Genomic DNA, 27,814 nt, shown 5'->3' on the forward strand with positions numbered 1-27,814 from the left:
AATAGGTTTTTAACCGAAAATTTAAAATTAAATTTGGAAATTTTTTCCGGGGTAATATATTATCCAATAATAAAAATTTTACCATTTATTTTTCCGCCTATTTACGGGCGTCGCGCAATAAAAAACCATAATAATTTTTAACCAAAAAATTTATTTATATTAAAACGGGCGGTTCGTTTGTTTTTTTTTTTAGGTTTGGGGCCATTTATAACGGGTATGGCGTTATAAAATATAAATTTAAATTATATATTAACGTATGGGTACGTCCAATTATTTATAATATTAAAAATAAATTTAACGAAATTTATATTTTTAATTTGGATAATAATACGGCGAACGTATATAACGTAAAAATTGAAAATTATTTTGTATTAAAATGGTTATAATGGATAATTATAACGTAAAAAAATAAAAAAATTTACCAATAAAAAAATTGGTAAAAAACGTTTTAGTAATTTTTTACAAAACCGCGATAGCAAACGTAAAGAATTTGCAATTAAATAAATATTCGTGGGTAATTTTTCGGACCAAACGTTAAAAAGGTACTTTAAAGATAATTAAATCGAAAATTCGCTGCATTTTTCGAATTTCCCGCAAAATAATAATTAAAATAAAGTTAAATAAATAAATTAAATATATAATAAAAAAATAAAAATATATTACCGGGTTTAAAACGTATATTTTTACGTTTTTTGGCGATATTTTTTTTATCCGCGGTTTTAAAAGGTATTTTGGGCGTTTTACCCGTATAAAATTTACGTATTATTTTTATTTTAAAAATTTTACGAAACGTTTTAATAAAAATAAAATATAAAAAGGAAAATATTATAATTAATTAAAATTAAATAATAAAATGGTTATAAAAAATAATTATTAAATAAACGATTTAAATCGGTAATAATTAAAATTGGATAAATGGTCGGGTAAAAAACCGAAAATTATTGCGCGATTACCAAAAAAAAAAGTAAAAATTGTAGGGGGACGAAATTAAACCCGATTAAAATTAGCGAAAAATTTTTTTTAAGCAGTAACGCTTTTTTAATTGGATAAAATGCGGGGTGGGTATAAGGCCAATCCAATTAGGAAAATACCGTTTGTAAAAAAATTTCCAAATTTTAAAATTTAATTGCAATAATAAAAATTTTAAATTTTTACAAATTTTATAATTTTACAATTCGATCGCGGTTTTGCTTTATATTGGAAAAACCATTATTTATAGGAATAAATATTATTAGCAAATATGGGTAAAAACCTATATTTTTTACAATGGTTTTAATTATAATTAAAAATTAACCAAAAATAATACCCAAACGTAAAATAAATAACGATATCGGTCGTAAGGCCCAAAATTTATAAAACCGTAATAAAAAATTTAAAAAATAAACAAATAATGGCGATAAAGTTAAATTGTTTGTAAACCGCGCGCGTAAGCGATTTAATATAATATTATCGCGGTAAAAATCGAAATTACGCGTTAATTATAAATATATAACGTCGATTAAATTTAAATAAAAATAAATGGAAAATAAATTTAAAATAAAGTTTATTACCAAAAAATAAATAATTATTTTATATAATTATTTAAGGCAATAAAATTATAATAACCATTTTTTATAACCATTTAAAAAACGTTAAAATTAATATTGGAAAAATTTATAATTCAAATTTGGTTTAAAGGTACGTACCCCCGCCCTAATTAATAACGAATATTGGGAAAATGTAAATAATTTTAACGATTTGGAAAACGTTTTCGAAACTTTTTTTCAAATCCCTATTAAAAAGGCTAAAAAAACAATGTCTAAATGGAAAAAAATGGTCGTTATTGTAACGGATTCGTATTAAATACACGTATTATATAACGTGTTAAAACGGCGGGAATATACGTAACCTTCCCCTATATAAACACCTTTCCAATACAAACAAATAACGGTTTTATACCTTTACCCTTTAATTTTAATAATAATTCCATTTGGAAACCTAATAATTATAGGGCCGTTGGCCTACCCTTTTATATTTATTAAAATTTATTTCTTTTTTTCAATTATTTATAAATTTATTATTAATAGTTAAAAATACCGCCCTAATAACGGGGATTACCTTCCAAAAAATGTGGCGGATAATTAATAAATTACAAAAAAAAATCCAATTTTTTTAATTAAGCGTTCCAATAGCGTTAATTACGGCCGAAATTTTTTAAACCGTATTACCGTTTCGACGAAAACCCTTTCGAAACTTTTTATTATACGACGGTTTATTAACGTTATTTACGGTTTGGCGTTACGTTATAAAATATAAATTACGGCGGAACGCGGATTTTATCGATAATTACCGAAATTAATATAAATATTTTTAGGCAAATTTAAAATTTACCGTCCAAAAAATCGTCCGTTTTTATTACGAAATCGGCGGTAAAAATAGGGTTTATAATTACGTCGATTTTTTGGAATATTTAAAACGTATATATAATAATTTTTATAAACGTATTTAGGTTTTCGCCGAATTCGAATTATTAAAAATAAAATTAAACCAATTTTTCGTCCAATTTATTACGATTTTCGAAAAAATTTTGGTAACGGCGGGCGGGTTTTTTTGGTTAAACGAAATACGGATAAATTTTTTACGTTTTAAGGTTTTAACCCGAATTAAAAAAATATACGTAAAATAAGGTATTGTAAATAGTTTATATTTCGACGCGGTAGTAATTTATCGCCAAATAGCCCAAAATTTGGAAATTTTCGATTTGGAAAAACGGTATGGTTAATATTATATTTAAATAATTACGACCCCGAGGTTTGTAAATAATGGAAATATCCCAATAACGGGCGTTAACGTTTTAAAAATAAATAGGTATAATTTATTTAAAAATAAACGCCGGTACGGACGTTTTCCGGTTTTAACGATAACGGGGGGCGAAATAAAATAACGCGTTTTTTAAATTTTACAAAAAAAATATTAACGGCGACGTAAATTAAGGGTATATTTCCGTTACGGGGATATTATTTACCAAATAATAAATTATAGGTTCGTAACGGTATTACGCCTAAATACGATAATTACCGCGATATTATTTAAAAATTTTTAATAGGAAAACGAATAATTTTTAATACGAAATTTAATTAAAGGTTTAAACCGGGTAATATAAAAAAAATAAAAGCTGTAAAAACGGTAGGGATAATAACCGACGGCGGCGAAAAAAAAATTTACCAAATTATAAATAATTTACCCTTTTTTATTCCCGTTTTTTTAAATAATTTATAATTTGTTAATATATAAATAAATTTAAATTACGAATATTACGCGGCGATAAACGAAAAATGCGCGGTTCGGTTACGGGTCGATAAATTTCCGTTATTTATTCCGCGTTAATTGGATACCGTATTGGGTCGCGCGTTCCCAATAATACGGAAAATTACGAAATATAAAATAAATATAAATGGGTAAATAATACCGATATTATTTTATATTATTCCGGGTTTAATCCGGGACGTAATATTGGGCTTTTTTTGGATAATATATAAAAGGATTTTTTTCGAAACCGATTATAATAGGTTTCGTATCGGGGTAATAAAGGAAATATTGGTCCGCGAATTATCGGCGCGATAAATTTAAAATAAACTTACCGTAATTATCGGCAACGTATTTTTAACGGTTTATAAAAAGGCAAAACGGAATATCCCCGGATAAATAAAATTTATAACGATTTTTTTACGTAAAATAGCCCAAATTTTAAAAATAAATACTATTATTACGGGTAATTCCGGATTAACCAAATTATTTAAAAAATTGGCCGGTTTTAAAAACCTATTCGATTAAATTAAAATATCCGGATTTTCCTTATATAAAGGGTAATTTAATTATTATATCCAATTACGAAAAAACGATTAAAAACGTACCCCGGTATTATTTTAAGGACGGTTATATTATATGCCCAAAAACCAATTATTAAAATTACGGAAATAATTGGTAAATATAATAAATAAAGGTTAAATCCGAGTAAATTTTTTTTTAGCGGCGGTATTAATATTAATAATCCGTAAAACGTCGGGAAAGTAACGTTTTTACGTCGATTACCGGATATTTAATAATATTACGATATAGGATCGTTACCCGTTACCGTTAATTAAAAAAATAATCCGTTTTTTAATAAAAACCAAATAATTTATAAAAATAAATATACGCGCCGTTTTTTATAAAATAAAAATAATAAAAAACGACAAATATTTAACGGTATTCCGGACGTAATTCGGGTTTTTTAAATAATTGGTATACTTTTTTAACCTAGCCGGGGTATCCGTAATTTTCCAACGTTACGTTAACGGGATATTGGAAATTATTTTGGGCGATTTTACGTCGGCGTATTTAAACGATATATTAATTTATTCGCCAAATTTTAAAAACGATTATTGGCGAAAGGTCCGTTTAACCTTTTAAAAATTAAATAATACCAAATTAAATTTAAATTTAAAAAAAAACGTATTTGCGGTAAAGGAGGTAAAATATTTGGGATTTATTATTAAAATAGGAAAAAAAACCCAAACGGACCCGGAAAAAATCCGAACGATACGGGAATAAAAAATATTTACCCGGTTAAAAGGCCTACGAAAGTTTTTAAAATTCGTTAACTTTTACCGAAATTTTATTTAGGATTATTCCGTTTTAACCGAATTATTATTATCGTTAATAAAAAAGGGAATATTTTTTCGTTAAACCCTAAAAATTAATAACGTATTCGAAAAATTAAAAAAAGTTTTTTTCCAAACCCTAATTTTCGCTTAATAAAATAACGTAGTAAAAATTAAAATCGAAACGGATTATTTCGGTTCGGTTTTGGGCGGTTGCCTATTTTAAAAAGGGGCGAACGGATTATAAAAATTAATGGCTTTTTATTCGGCGAAATTATTTCCAATATAAAGAAATTATACGATTTACGATAAAAAAATTTTAACGGTAATAATATATTTAAAAATTTGGGATACGGAATTGCGAAATATCCGTTAACCGTTTTTAATTTTAACAAATTATAAAATATTAAAATATTTTTCCAAATTAAAAAAGGTATTCGAAAAATAAATACGGTGGGTAAAAATATTCGTTAAATTTTATTATTATTTTCGTTTCCGTTTTGGGCAATTAGCGATAATTCCCGACGCGTTTATTAGAAAAAAGTAAAACGAATATTATAAATTAAGGTTAATTACCGTATTACGTTTTTTTTACCCGGTAACAATATTAATACCGAACCAAACTAATTTCCGGATTTAAATTAATATATTATTTATTACCCCGTTCCTATAGCCGTATTTGGCCGTTTTTTGGCAAAAAACTTTGCGGAAAAATTATATATATTATATACGTTTAAAGGCGGTTAATAATAATATACGATATTTCCCCCTAAAAACCGAAACGAAAACGTAAATTATAAATTACGCGGTTAACGCGTTAAATATATTTTTATACCGGGGACGTTTATAATTATTAAATTCGAAATTTTTAATTACCGTTATTTTTTAAAAAATTTATAAATTTTTTATTATAAATTATATAGGCCGGAATAATATTTTCGCCGTTTTGGTAAAAAATTATTATTGGGACGGAATAATAAAATACGTAAAACGATTCGTCCGTAATTATAATATATACCGAAAATTAAAACCTTTCCAACGTTTTCGATAAAAATTATTATAACCTTTACCAACGCCGGATAGGTATTAAAAACAAATTTTTATAAATTTTATAACGGATTTATCCGAATACGACGAAACCGCCCCCCGGTATTTAATAATTATAATCGATAAATTATCCAAATACTTATAATTAAAAATAATATATTCGATAAAGGTAAAAAATTGCGTAATTAGATTTAAAACGGTATAATAACGATTTCGGGGTTTTTCCGACCAAATTATTTTAAATAGGGGGTTAAATTAAATGGGCGGATTTTGGACGGAATTATATAAATAAATAGGGATTTAATAATTGTTTTTTACAATATATTACCCCGAAACCAATAACGGTATAAAACGAACGAATTAAAAGGTGTAATATTATTTACGAATTTACGTAACGTTCGACCAAAAAAATTGGTCCGAATATTTGGACGTAATCCAATTGGCCTTTAATAATAAAAATTTTTTAATTACGGATATTAGCCCGAATAAATTATTATTAAAATTCGATATTAAAGTTATTTCGTTCCGGTAATCCCCGTCGCCCGTTTTTTTTACAAATTTAAAAAGGCGCGCGACCTATTTTATCGAATATTTACGCTAAAGTACGGATATTATCCAAATTATTATAATATATATATAATAACGATAAAAGGCCGGGGCGAATTCGTTTCGGCGTTTAATAAAAATATTTAAAATAAACGACAAAATATATTTTAATTCTTGTAATATTCGCAATATCCGCCCGTACCGTAAATTCGATTATATTTATAAAAAATATATAATAACCGCGATATTTACGTTATTAATAATTACGTTAAACGTACCGGGGGGTATTTACCCGATTTTTTACGTAAAATTGGTCGAACGCGTAATTACCGACCCGTTTTTTTTTTAATTACGTATTAATATTAAACCGGGACCGGTAATAACGGCGGACGAAAAAAGGGAAAATAAAAAAAAATAAATGGAAAATGGAAAAAATTTTATCCGTAAAAAACCGTAGGGGAAAAGGCTACGGCCGTATAATATTGGTTAAATAAATAGGTTATAATAATTTTATATAAAAATTTTTAAAATATTTCGAAAACGTATAAATTATTAACCGATTTAAAATATAATAAAACGATATATATATAAATAACGGTCCGGGGGGTAAATAATCCCAATAAACCACTATAAAAGGCCAAAAAACCCGAAAATATATTTATAATATTAGGGTTACGCGGATTACGCGTTTCGTAATATAAATATTAGGAAAAATAAAAAAAATTTTAAATTTTTAACGGGGCGAATATATATTATATTAGCCCGAAAACCGGGAAAAATTCCCTATTAAAAATTGGCGATAATATAAAAACGTATAAAACGTAATAAAAAAATAAATTCCATTTATTTATTTATTTACGGGACGGAAAAAAATTTATTTATTTATCCGGTAGTTAAATTATTATAAGAATTTTATTACGGATATATATTAATAACGGCCGTATTTGTCCATTTTTCGGTCCAATTTCCGGTGGTTTAAATAATAATTCGGGGGTAAATCGAATTTAAAATTATTTAAAAAATTGTTTTAAAAAAAATCCGTTTTCGGGGCGGGAATTTGCCAAAAATAAAAAGGGACCGCGGTAAAACGGTTACGGAAAACGTTAAATCGGTTATAAAAACCGCGATAACGAAGGTCGCCGGACGCGCCAATATTAGGGCGACGGGAAAAAATACGGCCGAAATTATTTTTAACGGATTTGGAAATTTTAATATAACGGTAACGTTAAAAAAAATTACGGAAACGGATTAACGAACGCGAAACGGATTATAATTACCGGATAAAAACCGGCGTTTAATTTTATTATTAAATAACGGCGAAAACGAAAATAGCTGCGTTAATTTCGCGTTAAACGGCGATAATTTTACGCGTATAACGCGCGTATATTTTAAAAATTTTAAAATGGCGTTATTAATTACGTTTTTGGGCGTTAATACGTTAACGCGGCGGGATAAAAATTAAAAAAAAACGGGATTTATTTTAAAATAATTTATATTTTAGGCGAATTTACGGGTAAATTACTACGTAGTTTTATTATTACCGTTATTATTATAAATAATAATTATATTATTATTATTACGGTTACCGCCCAAAACGGTTACGTTTTCGGTATTACGTAAACGATGATATTTTTTTAAATACGCCGCGTAAACGACGTAAAATTTATCCGTTATACGGACGCGACGGCCCGAGTTTATAATACGGTTTTTTTTTTTCGTAAAATATAATAACGGCGGTAATATATTAATTATAATATATAATTTTTTACAATTTACGAAATTTGCGGCGGAAAAACGGGTTTTTGGCGTATAAGGATTTTTTATAATCGTAAACCGATTTTTTACTTTTGCGGTATTTATTATAAACCGTACCGTTAAGGCGGGGGGCGTAATTAAAAATATTAATAATTTTCGCCGCGTTAATATATGGGAAATAAGGCGGAAATTATTATTTAAACGTAATAAATAATTCGTCGTTAAAATTATTTTTAACGATAATTACATTTATAACGCGGCGGGGTTTTTATACGATATATTAACGGAAAAAAACAGGCGGAAGGGAAATACCGATACGAATTTATTACGGGAATATTAGGGTTATTATAATTATTTAATAAACCGAAAAAACGTTAAAAAGGTTTGCCCTTTTTTCCAAAAATACCGGTTATTATATTATTCGATTTGGTAATAAATATAACGCGATAAAAATAAACGGCGATATAATAACGGATATAGGCGAAAAACGTATAAAAAATGGGTAAAAATTAAATTAAAACCGAAAAAAGAATTAACGATAAATTAAAAAATAAATTGCGAAAAATAAAACGTGGCGGCGAAATTACGCGAAAATAAAAAATTGTAATTTAAAAAAAAAAAAAAGGTGGTAAAAACAAAATTAACCGAAAAAAAAACGAAAACGCGGAAAAAATAAATAAGGTAAAAAATTTATTTATAATTATAATAATAAATAAAAAATACGAAAAAAAATAAATAACGGACGGGCAAATAAAAAAACCTATTTATTATTAAACCGTAAACGGGGCGATAAAAGGGAATTCGCACCCCGGGTTAATCCAGGGTACGTTTAGGTATAACCGCGGATTAAAAATAAAATAAAAACGAAATTAACCGAAAAAAAAAACGAAATAAAAATAAAATAAAAACGGAATAAAAAAGGGATAAAAAGGGTTTATAAAAAAGGAAGGCACGCGAAAAAAAAATGGGTAAAAAATACGGACCACGGTTTTAACCAATATTATAAAAATAATAGCCCAAATAATTGGGCGAAGCCGGTTAATATAATATTAAAATAAAAAAAAAGGCAATACGGATTACGGAATGCGATATTTTAAACCCGGGCCGACCCGCCCCGATTAAAAAGGGCGTTTAAGAAGGTTATATAACGGATTCGTGTTAAATATACGTATTATATAACGTGTTAAAACGGCGGGAATATATATAACCTTCCCTGATATAAACACCCTCCTAATACGAATAAATAACGGTTTTATACCTTTACCTTTTAGCTTTAATAATAATTCCATTTGGGAACCCAATAGTTACAGGGCCGTTGGCCTACCCCTTTACAATATTAATATATAATTATTTAATATAATTATTATAATTTATATTTATTTTTAGGTTTAAATCGTTTTGTACAATTTTTTGTCCGTTATCCTTTTTTTGCTATTCGGTTATTAATACGGCCATTTTTTCGAATTGGTAATTTACCTTCCGTCGTTTTTTTCGCAATTCTTTTCGTTCGATTTCGTTTTATAATTGGATTTTGGGATAAAATTATATCCGGGGGTAATATTTTTGGTATTTTTCGTAATCGAACGGGTAATCGAAAATTTAATTATTCGATCGGGTTTAACGGTATAAATTGGGCACGATTAATAAAAATAAAAAATCTAATTTCGATTAACTAATATAAAATAAAAGCTAAATAAATAAAAATTTATTTAATATTTGGAAATTTTTGTTTAAAAGCCGGTAATTACCCGCGATATTTTTATTTTATTCGTACTATAATTTATTATACAAATAATGGCGATAATTTGGGAAAAAAAAAAAATTCGTCAATTTTCCAAATTTTTTTTTTTTTTATTTTAAAAAAAAAAAGGTTAACCGAAATAAATCCGATATCGATTATTTAAAATTTTATATTAAATTTTAAACGAACAAATTAAATCGATAAAAAAAATTTTAACGTTTTATATTATAAACCGATTATTATTCTTTTTTTTTTTTTCAATTTTTAATTATACAATTGTAATGGATAAATTAATAAATTTTTTGGGGCAATTAATCGAAAAATTACCTTCCCCAAATGTTAAATTTATTAACGAATTTTACGATAAAATTTCGAACGTAAAAACGCCCGTATAACGTTGATTTAACGTAAATTCGAACGAAAATAATTTCCTTTTGGATTTTAATTAAAATACCGAAACGGAATTTATCGTTACGTTATTTACAAATTATAAATTTACGAATTGTAATAAACCTATAATAAACGGCGGAAAAAATAACGTTTATTATTTATATATTTTTAAATTATAAAATAATTTTTTTAATTTATTCGTTATTAATTTTTGGTTTCGCCGTTAAATTCCAAAAAAAAAAAAATCGATTTAATTTTAAAAACGTTCCAAAAACCCAAATTGGTAAAAATTTGGAAATTTTACCAATAAAAATTTTCCCGAAATAACGGTAAATTATACGTTATTTATAAACGATATATACAAATATTAAAATACCCCTAATTTAGTAAAAAAAGCCAATAATAATATAATAAAATAAATACCTTTATACGGTATTGCAATATTATCGTTTATACCCGGAAAAAATCGGAAATTTAAACGACGTCCGGTAATATTATATTAACCAACGTCGATTTTCGGCTAATAAATTATTTTTTTTAAAAAAATGTAATTATCCATATAATTATCCATATAACCATTCATTACAATTTAAATTTATTTATTTTATATATTATTTTTTTATTTACGTAATATTAATAAAATATTATATATTCGTATAGGCCAAAAACATATAATAATATTCGAAAAATAAAATCGAAAAATCCTACGTCCGATTTTATATTTCGTTACGGAAAAAATTTAATATTATATATAATTCGGAATTTAAATTGTTCGTATAAGCCCGAAACGACCGATAAAAGGTTCTTTCGTTACAAATATTTACCAAAAAATACAAAATAATAATTAAAAATATTATTACCCAAACGTTGGTTAATATTCCCCGAAAAGGGAAAATATTTTTAATTATTAACGGGTGGACCAATTTAAATTTAAAATACGTTTTTTGGAATATTATAGCCGTTTACGTAAATAATAATTAAATACGCCGTTATATTATTTTGGATTTTATTATAATTAACGCGAATAAAACGAAAAAACAATTGGTAAAATTTACGGTTTTAATTATTATAAAATATAAATTAAAAGGCAAAATATTGGTTATTACGGCCGATAATATATCCAATTTTCGCGCCAATAACGTAACGGCGGAATTTCGGGTTTATAATCCCCAATTACAAATATAATTAAAAATTTCCCAATAACCTTATATGGTTTACGTTTTACAATTTGTAAAAAGGGTTATATATTAAAATTTTTATATTACCAAAACAAATTTCCGCGTTTTTTTGGTTAATTTTTATAACGACGAAAATTTAATTATTAATAATACGGACGAAAATAAAACGTAAAATATTTTTCCAAAATATATTATCGTTTAGGTAAATAATATTAATATATTAAATAATTCGAATATTATTTAACCTAATATCTTATATTAATTAAAATATTTGGCGGTTTTATTTTATTAAAGCTTTAAACGGATAAAATTTTTTTGCAATTTGCAAAAATTTACCGGTAAATATGGATTTAAAAACCCTCGATTATTAATTAAAAATATCCAAATTAAATGGAATTTAATTACTTTAATTATTACGCGTATTTTTTAATTTCGTTAAATTATAGAAATATTTATTTAATAATATCCTATTTTACCAAATGGTTAAAATAATCCGGTTAATACCATTTTAGCTAAATTTCGAATTTTTAACGAAAATTGGATTATTTTGGAATATTTATTAACGACAATTAAAATTATAACGGTTTTTATTAACGTTTTTAAAGTAAATAAAATGGAAATAATTATATACGTATTATTTGGATTAAAAGTTATCGGTATAATTTTTACCAATTTCGAACGTAAATTTTAATTAAAAATTCGAAAATATTTACAAACGGGATAATATACCAATTTAAAAGCCGTAATTTTAACGGCGCGAATAAAATTGGATAAATATATTAATTTAATTTAACGTTATTACGTTAAAAAATTATATTTTTTGGCCGTTATTTTAATTTCCCCGACGCGTACGGATTCCCGAAAAAACCGTTTACGATATTATATAAAATATATTAATTAACGCGTGGAAAATTTAATCGCCAAAAAAATTAAACGTTTAACCGAATTATATTTGAAAAAACGAAATCCGAATTTCCACCCGAAAAAAAAGTTAATTTAACCGGGTATTAACCCGGTTTTATTTATTTTATAACGTAAACCGAATCCGAAAAAATCCAAATATATAAACAATTAAAATTTAAACCCGATAAAATTTTTATATTTTATTAATCGATCCGTCGAAAAAAATATCCGGTTAAAAGTTAAAATGTTTTTAATATAAGGTACGTAATATATTAATTTTATTATAATCCAAAATATAAATAATTATACGGATAATTATACGGATAATTATATATATTAATTTTTATTTATATTTAATTATAAAAAATAATAATAATATTTTTAATTGGTAAGTTATATATAAAATAAAATTCCCAAAATTCGCCCAAATTACCCGCGATATTTTAATTATATCTACTATTTTAACTTTTATCGAACGTTTATAATTATAATTAGGCAATTTTATCGGTTTTAATTAATATTTTTTAAATTTATTTACTATTTGCAATTGTATTATTATTTATATTTCGATTAAAAAAAAAATTATTTTTTTGGTTAATATTAAAATTATTATCGTGGAAAACGAATATTTAAACCCGGAAAACGAAAAAACTAAATACGATAGGTTTACGGAATTCGTCGGTTTTATTTACAATTTGGATAAATTAAATAATAATTTTAATTCCGATAAAAATAATATTATCGAAATAGCCGTTAATAATACCCTAATTCGGACTAATACTAACCGTATATTTGCATTATTTGTTTTTATTTAAATTGGATTAAAATATAGCAAAATTTTTATTAAAATTCCAACCAAAACGTTAAAACGGGTACGGAACAATATATCGTATGGGCGTAATTTAAGGAATTCTCAAATGTAAAATACTATTAAATAAATTGTTTTTTTTCGTATTTTATATTCGGTTAATAAAAAAAAACATCACAATTAATATTTGTTATTTTTATTTTTATTATAATTTAATTTATTATATACGAAAAAAAATAAGAATTAATAATAATAATAATAATAATAATAATAATAATAATAATAATAATAATAATAATAATAATAATAATAATAATAATAATAATAATAATAATTATATTGGAAAATGTATTATTTTATATTACGTTTATTTTGGTATAATTTCCTTCGGAATTTTACAAATGTTAATTTTGAAATATTTACGTATTTACGGGCTTTACCCACGGGGGCCCGCGGGCTGCCAAAAAAACCCGCGTTCAAATTTGGGCCGGGTTGGGCCCCCCCATAAATATTACAGTCTACCCGCGGGCCCCCCGACCCACCTACTTGGGCCGGCGCGGGCCCCCATGGGCGGGTTTTGGCAGGCCTTAACATAGATTGTCAACCCAGGCTGTCTTAACCATTGTATGACACTGGCTCTGGACAGGCGACTTGCATAGCTATACCATTATTGGTTAGGCTTGATTGTGTACCAACTTGGATCTCTGACCAGGCCTTCGCTTTCGAATTCTCAACAGTTATTCTGTCTAAAAACTTCGTATCCAATATATATTGATTCTCTCAACTCGGACTGGTGCCAAAAAAGGTCAATCTTTACAAGAGCTTATATACATAAAAGAGTTGGGTGATGTGGCAAACTCTCCAATAAACTCCACGGATGTGCGTAAGGCCGAGTTGGTAAATCACTTTCGATACTTTTTGAAAACGGATATCGAGGAAGATGTAATATTCGTCCACGTACAAGTTATTAATACAGTCTCGACGGAAAACAAAACATGGGTTTCACATTTATTTTAGCTTGGCGGGGGCGATGCTTGCGTCTTTGGTGACCGTAAACCCCAACTACTGGGGAACAAAGCCACTTTCTTGATTTACTTCCGATTAAGCCGCCGATGTAGCATAATGTGGCACTATGGCATTCTTATATGCGTAATGCTGCGAGAGCCAGTGCGGGACTAGTCGTGGTTCAGGCTTCCCTGCAAGCCTTTTCTGACATATGAGCATTTCTAATTCCTTAATTCTCCACAGGCTCTCGAACAATACATATATTCTATTCCGCGACGCTTGCTCCCACAACGACACTCTCAATTGCCTCTTTGAAAAGTGACCACTTCGGCGGGGCAACCCTCGGCGGCGCCCGCCATCTTTCACATACTAGAAAATTCCCTCTTGCCTCTCTGGTCGGCGGGAGGCATCTGCGTTGAAAACTATAGGGCCTCGTAACAAGGAAGCGCCGAATTAGGAACGAGGAGCTCACGCAGAATTAGGTGATGTAGGCAGTCCTGCTGGCTAGGGGAAGCAACCATGGCAAAAGCAGGCAACCACCAAACAGGATTTTTCAAGCTTCTGGCTTGGTAGTGTGCCAATGATGCTGCTCTCTGTACACCGGATGCTGCTCTCTGGATACTGATTCCATGCATTTGGTAGTAGTGAATTGTTCGCAAGCTTGTCTCTCCTGCAACAAACCGTCCGAAGGCAAACTGGTCATTGGGGCGGCCAATTAACTAAAAGCTAGTTGGCCTATCCTCGCCAATTCTCACAAGCTGCCCCCCCTCGCTTGTTTTTTTAGAACTGGGCCGTTCACTGACCTCTTTCTTTGACGTTTCCACCCTCTTGACTCTCCCTTTTAACCTTTTTATGTTTGCCGTCACCGAGGTTTTATCTAGACCGAACACTCACTTTTCAACCTACCAGGTTCGTTACTCTGACCACTGCTCGCCAACCACTCAAAAGCACCTCCACACCCCACACCCCCACACCTCATGACTTCTTCTTCCAATGCCTCCCTAGCCAGCCAGTCATGAACCAGAGGACGCGCACATTTTTCCATTGGATTTGTGACGGAAGAACGTCCCGAAAAAGGCTTCAAATAAAATGGCTGTAGCTGCTAGCTTGCCAAAAGGAAAAATGGGATTTACAGTACCCTGGCAACCCTGAAACCCATGAAGAGTTCTTCATATACCTGGCTTCATTGTATTCATAATGAAACAGATTTTTGTGTTTGTCACAAATGATAGTTAATCTCTTAAGCGTACGCCCGCTTCAGGATACCGAACACTAGCGTCAAATGGATGGGTTAAGTGAAATAACTAAGTTGGCAGGCAAAGTTGAATAACTTTGTGATCTTTGCAGTAGCCCTCAAAATCAGGGGACTGATAACTGCCATGCCCGTCGAGCATTAGCATCCGATATACGTATTTTGCGATGTCATATGATTATCCAGATGCTAACTCATCCACCTGTTACGTTGTTTGTCCATAGACTGGGGGGTGGCCTTTGTGCGCCAGGATGAGGCAAAGCCGCTTTGCTTATACCGGTTCGAATAAATGCGATTAGTTTTGCAGGGATTTTTTGCATTAACATATGTAGTCCATACGCATATATTTTAATATGAACGAGCAAGCATTCCACAAAGTAACGGTCTGAGCAATTTAAAGCGGCTAAAAATATATGCAACAAACTTTTATCAGGTATAGTGGACATGTAATTACATATTGGTAAATTATAAGTCCCTGCAGGAATTAACTGAATTTCTATCTCTGCACCTTCAGGATGCTATTAATATATCATAATTAACAAAATCAATTTCCAGATTGAAGGAGGCCTGTTATAATCAAGTTCCTCTAGTACCTAGGATCGCAGCGGTTCCTCGTACTGCCTTACCTGCTAATACTCCATGCGAAATTCTTGACAGGGAATCCATCGATTACTCAATGATTTGTTAATTAGAAGCGTGACTAGTCGTTAAAGCTTAAAATGGTCGATCAACTGGTTAAAAGGTTGGTAAAATAAAAGTTTTTAACAGTGGAACCCTCTTTTAATATTTGGGTCGCTTTAAATCCGTGATTAAAATTTTTCCTATGTTATGTAAAACTTTCAAAGCAATCCTTCTTTTTCTTAGCTTTTCCTTGGTATTAAATATTTGGTTATTTCTTACAATTTCTGTTCGATTTCCTTTTGCAATCTGCCTTAGTGACTGCAAGTCTTTCAATTCTGGGCAGGATTCAGGATCCTTTTTCTTCTTTTTACAAGATATATATTGAACGCGGGGACACTTGATCTAATCGGTTTCCTCCGTTAATATGCGTTTCAGAAACTACTTCACCTTTTCGGCTTTGGTAGCTTCTCAAATGAGCACCGTCGTGGCCATGCCACCTTCTACAGTATTTCCCACGGTGGATTTTGATTCAGTCGACGACTGGGACGGAACGAGTTGTCAATACAATGTTCATCCTGCCCCTACTACTGAGCAGACGGTTCAGTTTCCCATGGGGGTTACAGTACCATATCGGCGAAAAAAAAAGTTTTATCGGGTGAGGGCAGGTTCGGACTGTAAACTTTTCTGGTTGAATGGACCGCCCCCGGGGCTTACATTTACATTTGTGAGAACGATAATACCTTTGTAAACATTGCAGGACGACACTGGAGGGTATAGGGGGAGTATAGTATTATAACAAATGATGAGTACATTAACGATGTTCTGATTTTCCATTATGCCGTGGTGTGGAGGTATTGAAATTTGGACCCGGGAGTTGTAGGAAAATAAAGCAGGTGGTTATTTTACCGCTATTTAAATTTCTTTTACAGTGCGATTCGTGCTATTATACAATGTGCATTAAATTAAATAATACGTCACCTGGTTCATGGTTTCGTTTCCCTTTTAACTTGATTGAATTTTGTACTTTTGGTCGATCTTTTGGAACATTACATTATTTCGTATACCTTGTAACCCCGTGGTTTCTCCTAAATTAAAACATTGGATGGGGAATATTTTATTTATTATGTCATATGCCAAAAAGCCAGCGGATCTGCATAGTAGCGCCCGCCGGTAACCCAAGAATATCCCATTTGGCGGGACTTTCAGCTTAAGTGTAGCTATTGGAAGACATCGATCAGTCATTATAATTTAAAAGTGACTCAACTGTCAATTTAAAAGTAACAGTCGCATGGATAATTTATGCAGGTTGAAAAGCACGCATATGGACTTTTTACGTTATCCTCTACGCATGATAAACTCGAGTGCCATCTTCGGCGCAAAATCGATTTTACAACCCTTTCCCACTTGACGCTGCCCGCAAGAACCTATTGTTCAGAACTTTCATTCACATTGTAGTTGATACTGGAATCAAATCTGAAGCCTGACTGCATCTCTTGCTGGACAACATCGATTGACTCGCGCGGCCTTAGGACAACGACGACTCTAGTTCCCCAAATTTGGACCTTCACGTCTTAATACGCTTAGAAACGGACAGAAATCTGAGTAGAACATTCGGCCAATTTCATGGACGCCTCTATATTGGAAAAAGTTGAAAATTCGGCCCTGATTCATCCACCAGCCTCTTCTCCATGGTCACTGAAGACGTACCCTTCGTTAGGATCCTCGGACCTGACAGGCGCGTGCATAATGAAGGCACCCGCCGTTAAGAAGCCGCTAAATAAATGCTGATACGTAATGGGCGAAGTCAAAATCAGAGCTATCAACGACTGCAGGCCTGTGTTCAGTCGCCAAGATGATAAACGGTGGTTGCGAGTCGAAATTATAAATTAAGTATATTAATTATAAGCTAATTACACCTTGAATAACTAGTTCTATCTTAATACTCCGGATTGGGCTCGCAAAGAGAAATGGATGCGTGTGAGAATATAAAATATTTATGGATTTGAGATTCGAGAATGCCAGATAATGAGACAACCGGGCCTGGAACCCACCTCATTCTCATATGAACCGCTTGCTCAAGCCTGGTAAGGGCTCAAAGAAGGAGACTAACAAGAAGTTGAGAGTATGCGGCAGACGGCTGCGCCTGAATCAACAAGCCCTTGGGGAAACACATCATTGGCTTTTGCCACTCCGACAAACACCACCAAAACAGGCGGTGGGATGCATCGTTATCCACCATGTCCGTGAAAGGCCGAGTACGGTGTATCACTGGCCCACGGCGCTGACGATACGCAATGTGACAAGTCTCTTTCGACCTTTTAAATCAGAGTGAAAGCCCGGCCGTACGGCCTAGCTGGCGCCTTTAAGCCCGGCGTCCGCATTTCCTCGGCCGAAGTTGCAATCTATCCCGCAGCTCACTTGGGTTGATTGCAGAGCGACGTGCAGAAAAAGTGCGCCATGTCCGCCGCCGCCAGTTCTGGGCATCAAAGCTCTTATCACTGCGTCTTCACTGTGCAATATAGATAGAATGAGAGCGCGATAACCCCAACGTAACTCAGGTCCGTATGGGCCGGTTGTCTGTCCACGCAGCTTGTAGTCTGTAAGATCATTTCAAGGACTAGCAACCGTATTCCTTGATGAAAACTGCTATATGCTTATTCATGACTTTTTATCCTTGCATCTTCACCTGATATATATAGACTCGCTTGGCTCCTTTGTCGATTTTATGGAAATAGCGTACTCTTATAACTACCATCATTCCCAGACGTTTGCTGAACCTTGGTAGACTTGATTGAGGGTAAGAATTTGGACACAACAAGAAAGACGTAAAAATAAAGAAGGGCAAAATGGCCTCCGTCATTCGCATCAATTCCCCGTGCATAAACCAAGTGGTGGTCGAGCAGCCGGCCACCGGCATCGAAAAGGCCCGGCCTGAAGTTGGGTGGTAACAACGCCGCCTACGTCCGTGTGGACGCCGAACTTGAGTACGTCGCCTCCCAGCTGGTCGACGTTGCGGTTTTCAACACAAACCAAAGCTGCTGCGCCGTCGAACGCATCCGCGTCCATGCCGACGTGTATGGCAAGTTTCTAAAGCAGCTTCACAAGGAGATTTGTACGTGAGTGTTCATTTCGGCACCCCAGGAACCAGTCATGCGGGAGAATTATATCTGATGCCTTGGCGGGACTGGCCAACAACTTGGGTATAAACTTGGCGATTCAATGGACCCCTCGACTAGGTTGAGCCTGTCATTTCGCGGGTGGTGCAAAAAGGCATAAACGCCCAGGTGCAAGACGCGTTGTCGAAAGGCGCCGTTGATGAGACGCCGGCCCATGCCTCCTTCACAAACGCACCACCCGATTGCAGCCACCTCGCCGCCTGTATTGTGGACCAACATAACTCACGAAATGGCGGTCATGAGGGACGAGACGTTCGGCGCTGTGACTCCAGTCGCCTAGGTGGCCAGCAACGACAAAGCGGTCTGCCTCATCAACGAAAGTGATTACGGCCTGACCGCCAGCGTTTGGACGCGCGATAATTCCTGTGGCGAGGAGCTCATCGAGCAGCTCCATGCGGGCACCGTCTTTGTCAACCGCTGTGACTACCCCAATGCAGACCTGGCCTGGACAGGTTGGAAGAATTCCGGCCTCGGCTGTACGCTTGGAACTCGCGGATTTGACGCCTTGTTCAAATTTAAGAGCTGCCATGTAAAGGAGAACTAAGGATAATTTTTGGACTGGATAAAGGAGCAATGTTTAAACGCGAGCGGGGACCAATGCGCTTTTGATACTAACATGAATGAATACATAAGTGGTGGTTGCTTTCGGCTGAAAAGTCCGCCACACCTCCATCCGATTGCCCAAGCGAATGTTCGGAAATGGAATGATTTATCGCCCAGGCTGGCTCGCTGTGGTAGATCAAGCACAGTTGTCTAAAATTCCTCATCTGCTGTACAGGTTCGCCTGACGAAAGTTTACTGTTTCCCCCATTAGACGGAAATTGTTTTCATCATCTGATATTGCTTCGACAGTATGGCTGCATTCATAAAAGGTATTTATGAGATATTCAGCTCCAGGCGAGATGTTTGTGCCGTGTTATTACCTACCATATCCAATATCGATTAACTCATCGATAGTCCGTACGAAAGCAATCACATTGCCCCTTTTGATCAATCCATGTCGCGTATTACGGTCGATCAATCGAGAAAATACATCGAGGTGATGAACCAATGCTAGCCGTAAAGTTAGGGGCCAAGGCATCAAAGTGACAAATCTCGGCGGTTTTGATCTTCACAAGCGGGCAGCTGTCCAACGACAAGGATGGTACTCTGATGGTTGACAACGAGCCCGGTTCCCCTGCCAAACGATGAATTCTCAAGCTTTGTTATTATTTTTTCATCTTATCTCAGAAGCCGCCACGAGGCAAAAGCGCGACTGACGCAGTAATGCTGCCCTAGTAATGTTCGCATGGTATCCCGGTCTACCCATATATGCTTGTCCAGCCAAGGGGAGCTACGCGAGGGGCTTCGCGTCCAGTTTCTGGTCGACAACAAGGAGCAACTCGGCTTCTTCTTTTTAAGAAGTTAGGGTCTTGGGAACCCTTGGGAGGTATTCGTCAAATTAGACGTGGCCTCGCACCGGGCTGGCATAGAAACGACCAGCCCGACGCTGTATAGTCTCCTTCGACGCATCGACAAGTCGGTTCCAACTTCTTTTTGTGTTTTCCATGGCCACGCGGGCCACATCGTACGCCGGACACCAGCAGCCAGAAGAAGCCGAGTCAGTCCTGCAGGTCGAACTGTCATTGGGGCTGACGGCCGCTGCGCTGCTGGGCCTTGAGTGCGCCGTCGACGTCTCCATAGTCTCCACCCGGACGGCTCATGTCGTCGGGGTGGAGGGTTACCGTGCCCACCAACGTCCGCCTGGAGCTGCGCGTCTTGCACTTCCAGGCCAACCAACCATCTCCAGGAAGTCTCAACGGCCGTCGTGGCCGAGATCTGCAGCATTTATCCCGAGCGCAATGGGGCTATTGTCAACGCCGCTGTTATAGCTCTGTCCCGCGACAGGAGCCTGCGGGTTCTAGGCTTTGTTTGTGTGGTCGGCGGGCCAGTTTGGGGTGTGGTAAGGTTGTCGCGGGAGCATGTCATTGTCAGGATTTGGGTGTTGAAACAAGGATGTGGTGCTTGTTAAAGTTTAAATTATTCGCGAAGCTCAAAGTTATCTGAGAAGTTTAAACCTTAGGTAAACTTGATGACTGTTGAATCAGCTGCCTAACATGCTATAGTACGTGGTAGTTGCGCATGCAATTCATACATGTGATTATGTGGATCGCAGGGTCTATAGACGGCCCTCCCTCCATGTTACGTCTACCGTTGACATCTAACTTTTTTACAGTCAATTGAAAAGGCGAGGAGCGAATTTGCGCATTTGATATAGCACAGGTACACCGTTGCTTTAAACCCTATCTGTTTGACAGGCACCCAAAGCCCATATGACGGTAACTGGTTTTAATTTACTATTGCAATACTCAAATCTACAATTAGTTCCTGATTTTGTCCTATACTTTAAACTACAAAACGAAAGCTGTTTTCTACTGATCTTAGACTTGAAAACAAAGAATTTGCGTAATCCCTGGGTGCTCCATGTGTAACACACCGGGGATTTGACATGGCTCCTTCTGCTAGGGATGCTATCCCAAGTGCGATAGTCACTGTTATTCCAAGATATCCCGTAATCAGCAAAACTTAAGCTAGTTTTCTGCGCCGGGACTATTGACAAGCAGGGTAGATCCAGGGACCGCGCGAAGCTGACCTGTTCAAAAGTGGCAGCCACGGGGATATCCTTCTGCCGCCGGCGTGTACGCCCCAACGGGGATTTTTGCCATATCCGATTTAGATTTTCTCTCGGTGAACGAGCTTATATAAGCTTTTCGCATATTAATCATGCCAGTTGCCACTTCTCTCGGCGAGGTGAAAGGCCCTGCTGGGGTGTTTAGTCAATGCTGATGACGGGATGGCACTCATCTAACATTTCATTCTAACTGGGAATTCCTTGATAAAAAGAATCATTAGTCCTGGGTGAGATAACCTGGCTTGGATTATCTTTACGCCACGTGGACCGTCGGAGATTTAACAAAAAGTTAAAAAAATTCTTTATTCCGTTTTTTCCCCCCCTAGGAAGAAAACAAACAGTTCGTTTCATTTTCAGTGACCGCGACACCGGGAACAGTTGATTTTTCAGTCGTTAATCTATATAAACATATGTTCAGCATAGGTTATCTATCAGTCTGGATATACCCAAGCTTTGTGCTATCTACTGATGAAGTTTCTCTCGTTACCTTGGATAGTTACATTGGCCTAGCGCTCCTTTTTCCGCAAGGATGTCGATCAATACGTGGCTGATATTTGCAACTTTGTATTGTGCTGTTACTGTCTTCTCGCTTCAGCAATACATAGTCGAAGTATCAGATGTTCAGGTGAAACACACTTTATCCCACACTAATAGCATTGTCAACCACTAACATTTCTTTCAGGCTATTAATCATGTCAAGGAATCCATCGTAAACGATGCGTCTTGCTACCAGAACGCACCGTTGAGTTTCCGACATGTATACAATAATTCCATATTCCCTGGGTTCTCACTGGATATAAACAGTTCAGATGGCCACAGAGACCCGACTCGTTGCCTCAAGGCCATCGCCGGGGTCGTCAAGGTCTGGCAGTCCCAGCCGTACGCGCCTGCTTCACAATCCGAAAGCCCCAGCGTGCCTGCAAGCAACGGAGCTTCTCCATTGGTAAACAGCAGCATTTTGCACGGATTGACTGGTGTCCAAGCATTACGAGAAACAAATGTTACCGGGCGGGGTATTACAGTGGCCGTAATCGACACTGGGATAGATTACCTTCACCCGGCCCTCGGTGGAGGTATTGGAAATGGCTTCAAAGTCCGGTTCGGCCTTGATCTTGTGGGCGACAACTTTCAAATAGGTCTCCCACCACAAGGCAAAGGAGATTCTTACGCAGAATGTACGGCACACGGCACTCATGTTTCAGGCATTGTCGCTGGCGACCAACCATCTTTGGGATTTGTTGGTGTGGCGCCCGAAGTCAACCTCGAGCACTACCGGGTAGCGGGTTGTCGAAAGGCTCCCATTCAATCGGACATTATAATCCAGGCCGTTCTCAAGGCTCAAAGCCGGGAAGTTGATGTTATATCAATTTCTTTAACGCTGAATTCGGGCCCGTACCCTGATGGTACGTCGTGTCGTTTTCCATGTACCGATACTTATGGCTTCGAACAACTGTCTAATGTGCACGTTCTCCAGATGCCTTGTCAGAAGTACTCACTAGGATATCGCGTCAAGGAGAAATTCTCATCGTTGTGGCGTCGGGTGATTATGGATGGCAGGGTCCATTTTCTGCTCGGGCGCCCGGATCAGCTGTCGATGTTTTAACAGTGGGTTCAATTAATGCAGCTTATTCTATACAAAGTCGACCTCGAGCAACTTTCTCGTTACGAGACCAAAAAGCAACTTCACAATCGATCGATTTCCCATGGGATCCTGCGAGCCCGGGAAGGTTCCCAAGCTCCCTCACGTTACAAGCGACCACCTTGAACATGTCAGTTACAAACGATGCATGCATTGGGCTGGAAAGGGACGGGAACTTCTCTGACGCGTCAGTAATTCTCGTTCGACGCGGTGGTTGTCAACTTGATGTTAAGATGAAGAACCTGGCGGCAAGAGGTGCCAAATATGTCCTCGTCTACAATAACGAAAATAAGCCCTCCTTCCAATTCGACAATAATTTCGATGGCATAATCGCCGCCGGTTCCATATCGGCGCAAACTGGACGAAACCTAATCGGCGCTCTTGCCACAGGGTCCGCGGTTTATTTAAATATGGACCCGAACTTTGGGAATATGCCATACATCGAAATACAGGGAAATTTACGACCAGCTGGGCAAATAAACGGGCAAACTTCATGGGGCCCTACTGGCCTGGGGGACACTTTAACCTCGTTACTGGCTCCCGGTCAAAGCATTTGGTCAACCATTCCACGAACATGGGGTGGCTACGGTACTATGTCCGGTACATCCATGGCCGCGCCATACGTTGCCGGCTGTGCAGCACTTGTAATGCAAGTCTATCCAAGCCTCAGCTCCACACAGGTTATGACGTTGTTAACCACTACTGCACGACCCCTTAATTTTAATGATGGTACGAATAAATCGTACGACTTTTTGGCACCCGTCGCCATGCAGGGGAATGGTGTGGTTGATGTTATGGGGGCAGTTAACACTGAAACTGCCTTTTCCCAATCCCATTTATCCTGGAATGACACCGAATTTTTCACCGGAACGATTTCATTTTTTATAAAAAATAGAGGAAGCGAGGCTGTCGAGTATAAATTCTCTCATAAACCAGCCGTAACTGTTCTTGCATTAGGGGCCGATTCCAAAGCGGCAACACCATGGACTAGGGACACGGTAACACCATGGACTAGGGACAACGCCTCGACCTCGGCTTCCGAAGAGTTTCTGCAAAGCTCATTGGAGAAAATATATGCAGATATAACCATATCTCCCACATCACTAACCATCGAGCCTGATATATGGACGATGGTGAACGTGACGGCCAACATCGACGCTTTAAACAAACTAAAGCCCCGCTGTCCTCTTTACAGCGGTTTCATTTTTGTCGACGACGGAAAAATTGGGTCGCAATTAAGCCTCTCTTATTCGGGAATCGGCTGCTCGATGCGTGAAATGGCCGTTATACCTCGAGGCTGGAACGAGACTTTCGTCACGGCCGCCACGACAAAAGAGTCCCTGGACGTGCCCTACGACGCCAAGCCAATCCCACCTGATACAGAGTTCAAGCTACAAGGTCATAAAACTCCTCTTCAATATAAAAATTCCTCCACTCTGCTTCCGACATTAAAAGTAGAGTTGGCGATGTCCAGTCAGGCGATCGCTGTTCACGTTCTCCCTGCCGCAGCTTCAGGGGAAAACGAAGGTATTGCTGTATTTTCGCACAATCAAACCGTTCAAGCTGGAGGCTTTAGCCGTCTGTCCAAGGACTTTTTTGGATGGAGTGGGCTGCTAGAGAATGGTTCTTGGGCTGCCGAGGGCGTGTATAAGTTCAAAGTATGTGCTTTCAGAGCTTGGGAACAGATTCAGGACCCGAATGCCAGGAAAGACTGCGTTGTCACAGAACCGTTTGGCATACGCTATTAGAAGCTTCATGATCAAAACGGGAGGATACCTCGGTTATAATTTGCTGAGTAATCGGCATGGGAAGCTCCATGCAGAAGCCTAAGAGCCTTTTTGAACAGGCATGAGTTATTATTATTAACTTTTGATGTTAAAACTACCGTTCGATTCATAGAAATTGAAACAGATTTTTTTGAAGTTGTACCAAAATAAAGTCATCACCATCAAGACAAAATCCACTAATAAAATACGAAGTGGCAAAGGGTCTTTGGATGACTTGCATATTTACGCGGGACCGATTACAACCCCACTTCAGCTATTAAAAGCCCAGTTACGTTCTTAAAGTTGATTTGCCTTCACTTGTTGCACACTTAGTCTTACGAACAAGGCTAGCCCGGTATTCAACCGCAATATTCTCCCCCACAGCGTTGATAAGAACTTGATTCGGTGCCTAATAGATTGCTTACCCTATAGTAACACGTAATTTAACCTCTCTGCCTTTCCTCCTTAGGCAAGTCTCTAAACCATCTGTGCCTTAACAATTCTGCTGTCGATGGTCTATCCTCGGCCTTCCACCGCAACATGGATGTTACCAGGTCCATGAACGACTCGAAATCCTTATTTGTCATGTCAATTGGTTTGCTTTGCCTCCCTTGATCCCAGATATTCCCATGAGTAAAATCCCCTGACTTGGCGTATCGTCCGTCTTTAATTGGTTTGCCAGTAGAATCGACAAAAAGCTTTGCATCAGGCCAACCCGAGCGTAATTCGGCAGGAAAGGGACCTATAAGCTCAGTATATTCATACAACAGCTTGCTTTTGAGCTTTGTCCTGTTTGTATCATTGGCAAAAAAGGTAGGTTGAACAAGGTGACGTAACATGACGACAACCCAGAATAATAAGCCCAAGGAAAAGATATCTCCGCCGGCTAGAACTGGCAGACCTTGGTCATTTATACCGGGCAATAAACCTTCGGGAGGCGTAAAGTCATACGTAGTTGTAAGCTTGTGGTCTTTGCATTGCTCAAATCGTTTTGCAAAGCCAAGGTCGACAAGAACCATTCGATTATACGGCACCTCCGTATTAGCAGGCGATAAACCGTGATTATCGTCCAGCAAAGGTTCGCCGGCAACTGTATATCTGATCTCGCCGTTCTTGGGCGGCTGCAAGTCGATACGGTGCAGAAGTCCGATGGAATCGGCCGTCCTGATAAAATTGGCCTTGTTCCATGCAGGTGTGTGAGGCTCGGCTTTCACATCACCCGAATCCGCCCGATACTTTTTCCATTGTTCTGCGTTGAGCTTTTTGCAAAGTCGGGAGTATTCCATTACTTTTAATATCTTTGACGGAATAGGCGTCGAGCTATCTGTTGAGCTCGAACATGTTGCGGAACCTTCCTCTTCTTCCGATACGTCCTCATCCGTATCAAAGTCCCACACTTGTTGCTGGATTTCATTTTCGCTCATTTTGGAAAGATCTATTCGCAGAGCTGCGCAAACATTTGCAGGTCGTAGATCTCGGTGTGCCACTTTCTGACGGTGCAAGTAATCTAATCCCAAAAGGATTTGGTGGCATGTTCTTTTGGCGAAGTGTATTGACCAACGATCACCTTTGACCGCTTTGCCGTGTGGCTCATTCCCACCATGAGCTGCATGCAATTCATCGCGTCTGTCTGATGCTTCTTGTATGATGGAGCTTAAAGAGCGACCAAGGGGCTCCAAAACTTTCACTAAATGCTTTTGGCCGTAAGGTCCTTGTATATGAAAAGCATCGTAGCATAGTTCAACGAATTGCTTTCCCGAACGGGTATTCTCGAAGTTAATAGCGCGACCTTTACAGAGCGTCTCAACCAGTGGTTCGGCCAATATGCTGTCCTTGACCGAGAGAACTTTGAGCGCAACGTAGCGCCTTCCTGGTGCGCTTCAAATATCCGTTAGCTGACTTTTCAACAGTTTCAAGGGTTGGGAAATTACCCTTTATCCCTGGCTAACCAAACAGTGCCTTGACTTCCACTACCCAATTTGCGGAAAATATGATAACGATTTTGGAATACATCGCCTAGATGAACTGGGCAGAAATTTCCAGGCAAATATTTCTCAGGACGTTCCTAGAGTTTCTTAAAGTTAGGTAGATCTTTGAAATTAAAAAGGGAAATATGCACTTACACCGAAAATCTGGCGGTTCATCCAGATACTCTCTAAAGCCATAATGTAGCAAGTATTGGTAGTTCTGCAAAACTTGGAATGGAGTGAGTTTTCGCAGACGACAATACGTAAGCTGAGAGGCGGGCCAAGTAATATATAGTTAAGCCAGCACAGAGTTTCTGTTAGTATAAAATAAATGAATAGAAAACCAACAAGAATTTATATTTCAAGTCCTCGATTCACTTATAAGCTGCTCCTAGCTAGTTAGCTCTAACTTGCTATTATTAGGACGACTTTAATTTTTTAAACTTTTTTTATATTATTTTATACGAGATGTTTTCGAAGGCGCATATGTATAAAGCCTTTAAATTTAATACGAAAACAGTAAATGGCAAATGCTTTGGGGCTGTATATTGTGGGCCCCGTTAAAAAGGGGTGTGTAAAATGCCAATTTTCGTCAAGACCGTGGACCATATATTAATTATATAAAATTACAGTCAATTTTATTTATCTTTTACTTGCATTTTTCTAACAGCAGGCAAAGGTTATTATTAAACGCGTTGTTGGATTATATATATACTTCTATATAACG

General features: G+C 36.0%; 5 protein-coding genes across 5 annotated transcripts; 3 read left to right on the forward strand and 2 right to left on the reverse strand.

The window, feature by feature from the left end:
• Nucleotides 1–18,714: 18,714 nt before the first annotated feature.
• On the forward strand, nucleotides 18,715–18,988 carry PgNI_06562 (uncharacterized protein; the record flags this gene model as incomplete). The annotated part of the gene is made up of 2 exons (XM_031126585.1): nucleotides 18,715–18,723; nucleotides 18,806–18,988. The coding sequence occupies 2 exons, from the start codon at nucleotides 18,715–18,717 to the stop codon at nucleotides 18,986–18,988; spliced, it is 192 nt and encodes a 63-aa protein (XP_030981827.1).
• On the reverse strand, nucleotides 18,734–19,573 carry PgNI_06563 (uncharacterized protein; the record flags this gene model as incomplete). Its single annotated transcript, XM_031126586.1, has 2 exons — nucleotides 18,734–18,955; nucleotides 19,271–19,573. The coding sequence occupies 2 exons, from the start codon at nucleotides 19,571–19,573 to the stop codon at nucleotides 18,734–18,736; spliced, it is 525 nt and encodes a 174-aa protein (XP_030981830.1).
• Nucleotides 19,574–20,591: 1,018 nt separating this feature from the next.
• On the forward strand, nucleotides 20,592–21,301 carry PgNI_06564 (uncharacterized protein; the record flags this gene model as incomplete). Its single annotated transcript, XM_031126587.1, has 3 exons — nucleotides 20,592–20,781; nucleotides 20,838–20,986; nucleotides 21,260–21,301. 3 exons carry the CDS (start codon nucleotides 20,592–20,594, stop codon nucleotides 21,299–21,301), a joined length of 381 nt encoding a protein of 126 aa, XP_030981823.1.
• A 943-nt stretch (nucleotides 21,302–22,244) lies between these two features.
• On the forward strand, nucleotides 22,245–25,102 carry PgNI_06565 (uncharacterized protein; the record flags this gene model as incomplete). Its single annotated transcript, XM_031126588.1, has 3 exons — nucleotides 22,245–22,340; nucleotides 22,398–23,118; nucleotides 23,190–25,102. The coding sequence occupies 3 exons, from the start codon at nucleotides 22,245–22,247 to the stop codon at nucleotides 25,100–25,102; spliced, it is 2,730 nt and encodes a 909-aa protein (XP_030981824.1).
• Nucleotides 25,103–25,563: 461 nt separating this feature from the next.
• On the reverse strand, nucleotides 25,564–27,285 carry PgNI_06566 (uncharacterized protein; the record flags this gene model as incomplete). The annotated part of the gene is made up of 3 exons (XM_031126589.1): nucleotides 25,564–26,998; nucleotides 27,052–27,185; nucleotides 27,244–27,285. The coding sequence occupies 3 exons, from the start codon at nucleotides 27,283–27,285 to the stop codon at nucleotides 25,564–25,566; spliced, it is 1,611 nt and encodes a 536-aa protein (XP_030981817.1).
• Between the last annotated feature and the right edge of the window lie 529 nt (nucleotides 27,286–27,814).

This window comes from Pyricularia grisea, chromosome I (genome assembly GCF_004355905.1).
Source record: "Pyricularia grisea strain NI907 chromosome I, whole genome shotgun sequence".
NCBI lineage: Eukaryota > Fungi > Ascomycota > Sordariomycetes > Magnaporthales > Pyriculariaceae > Pyricularia > Pyricularia grisea.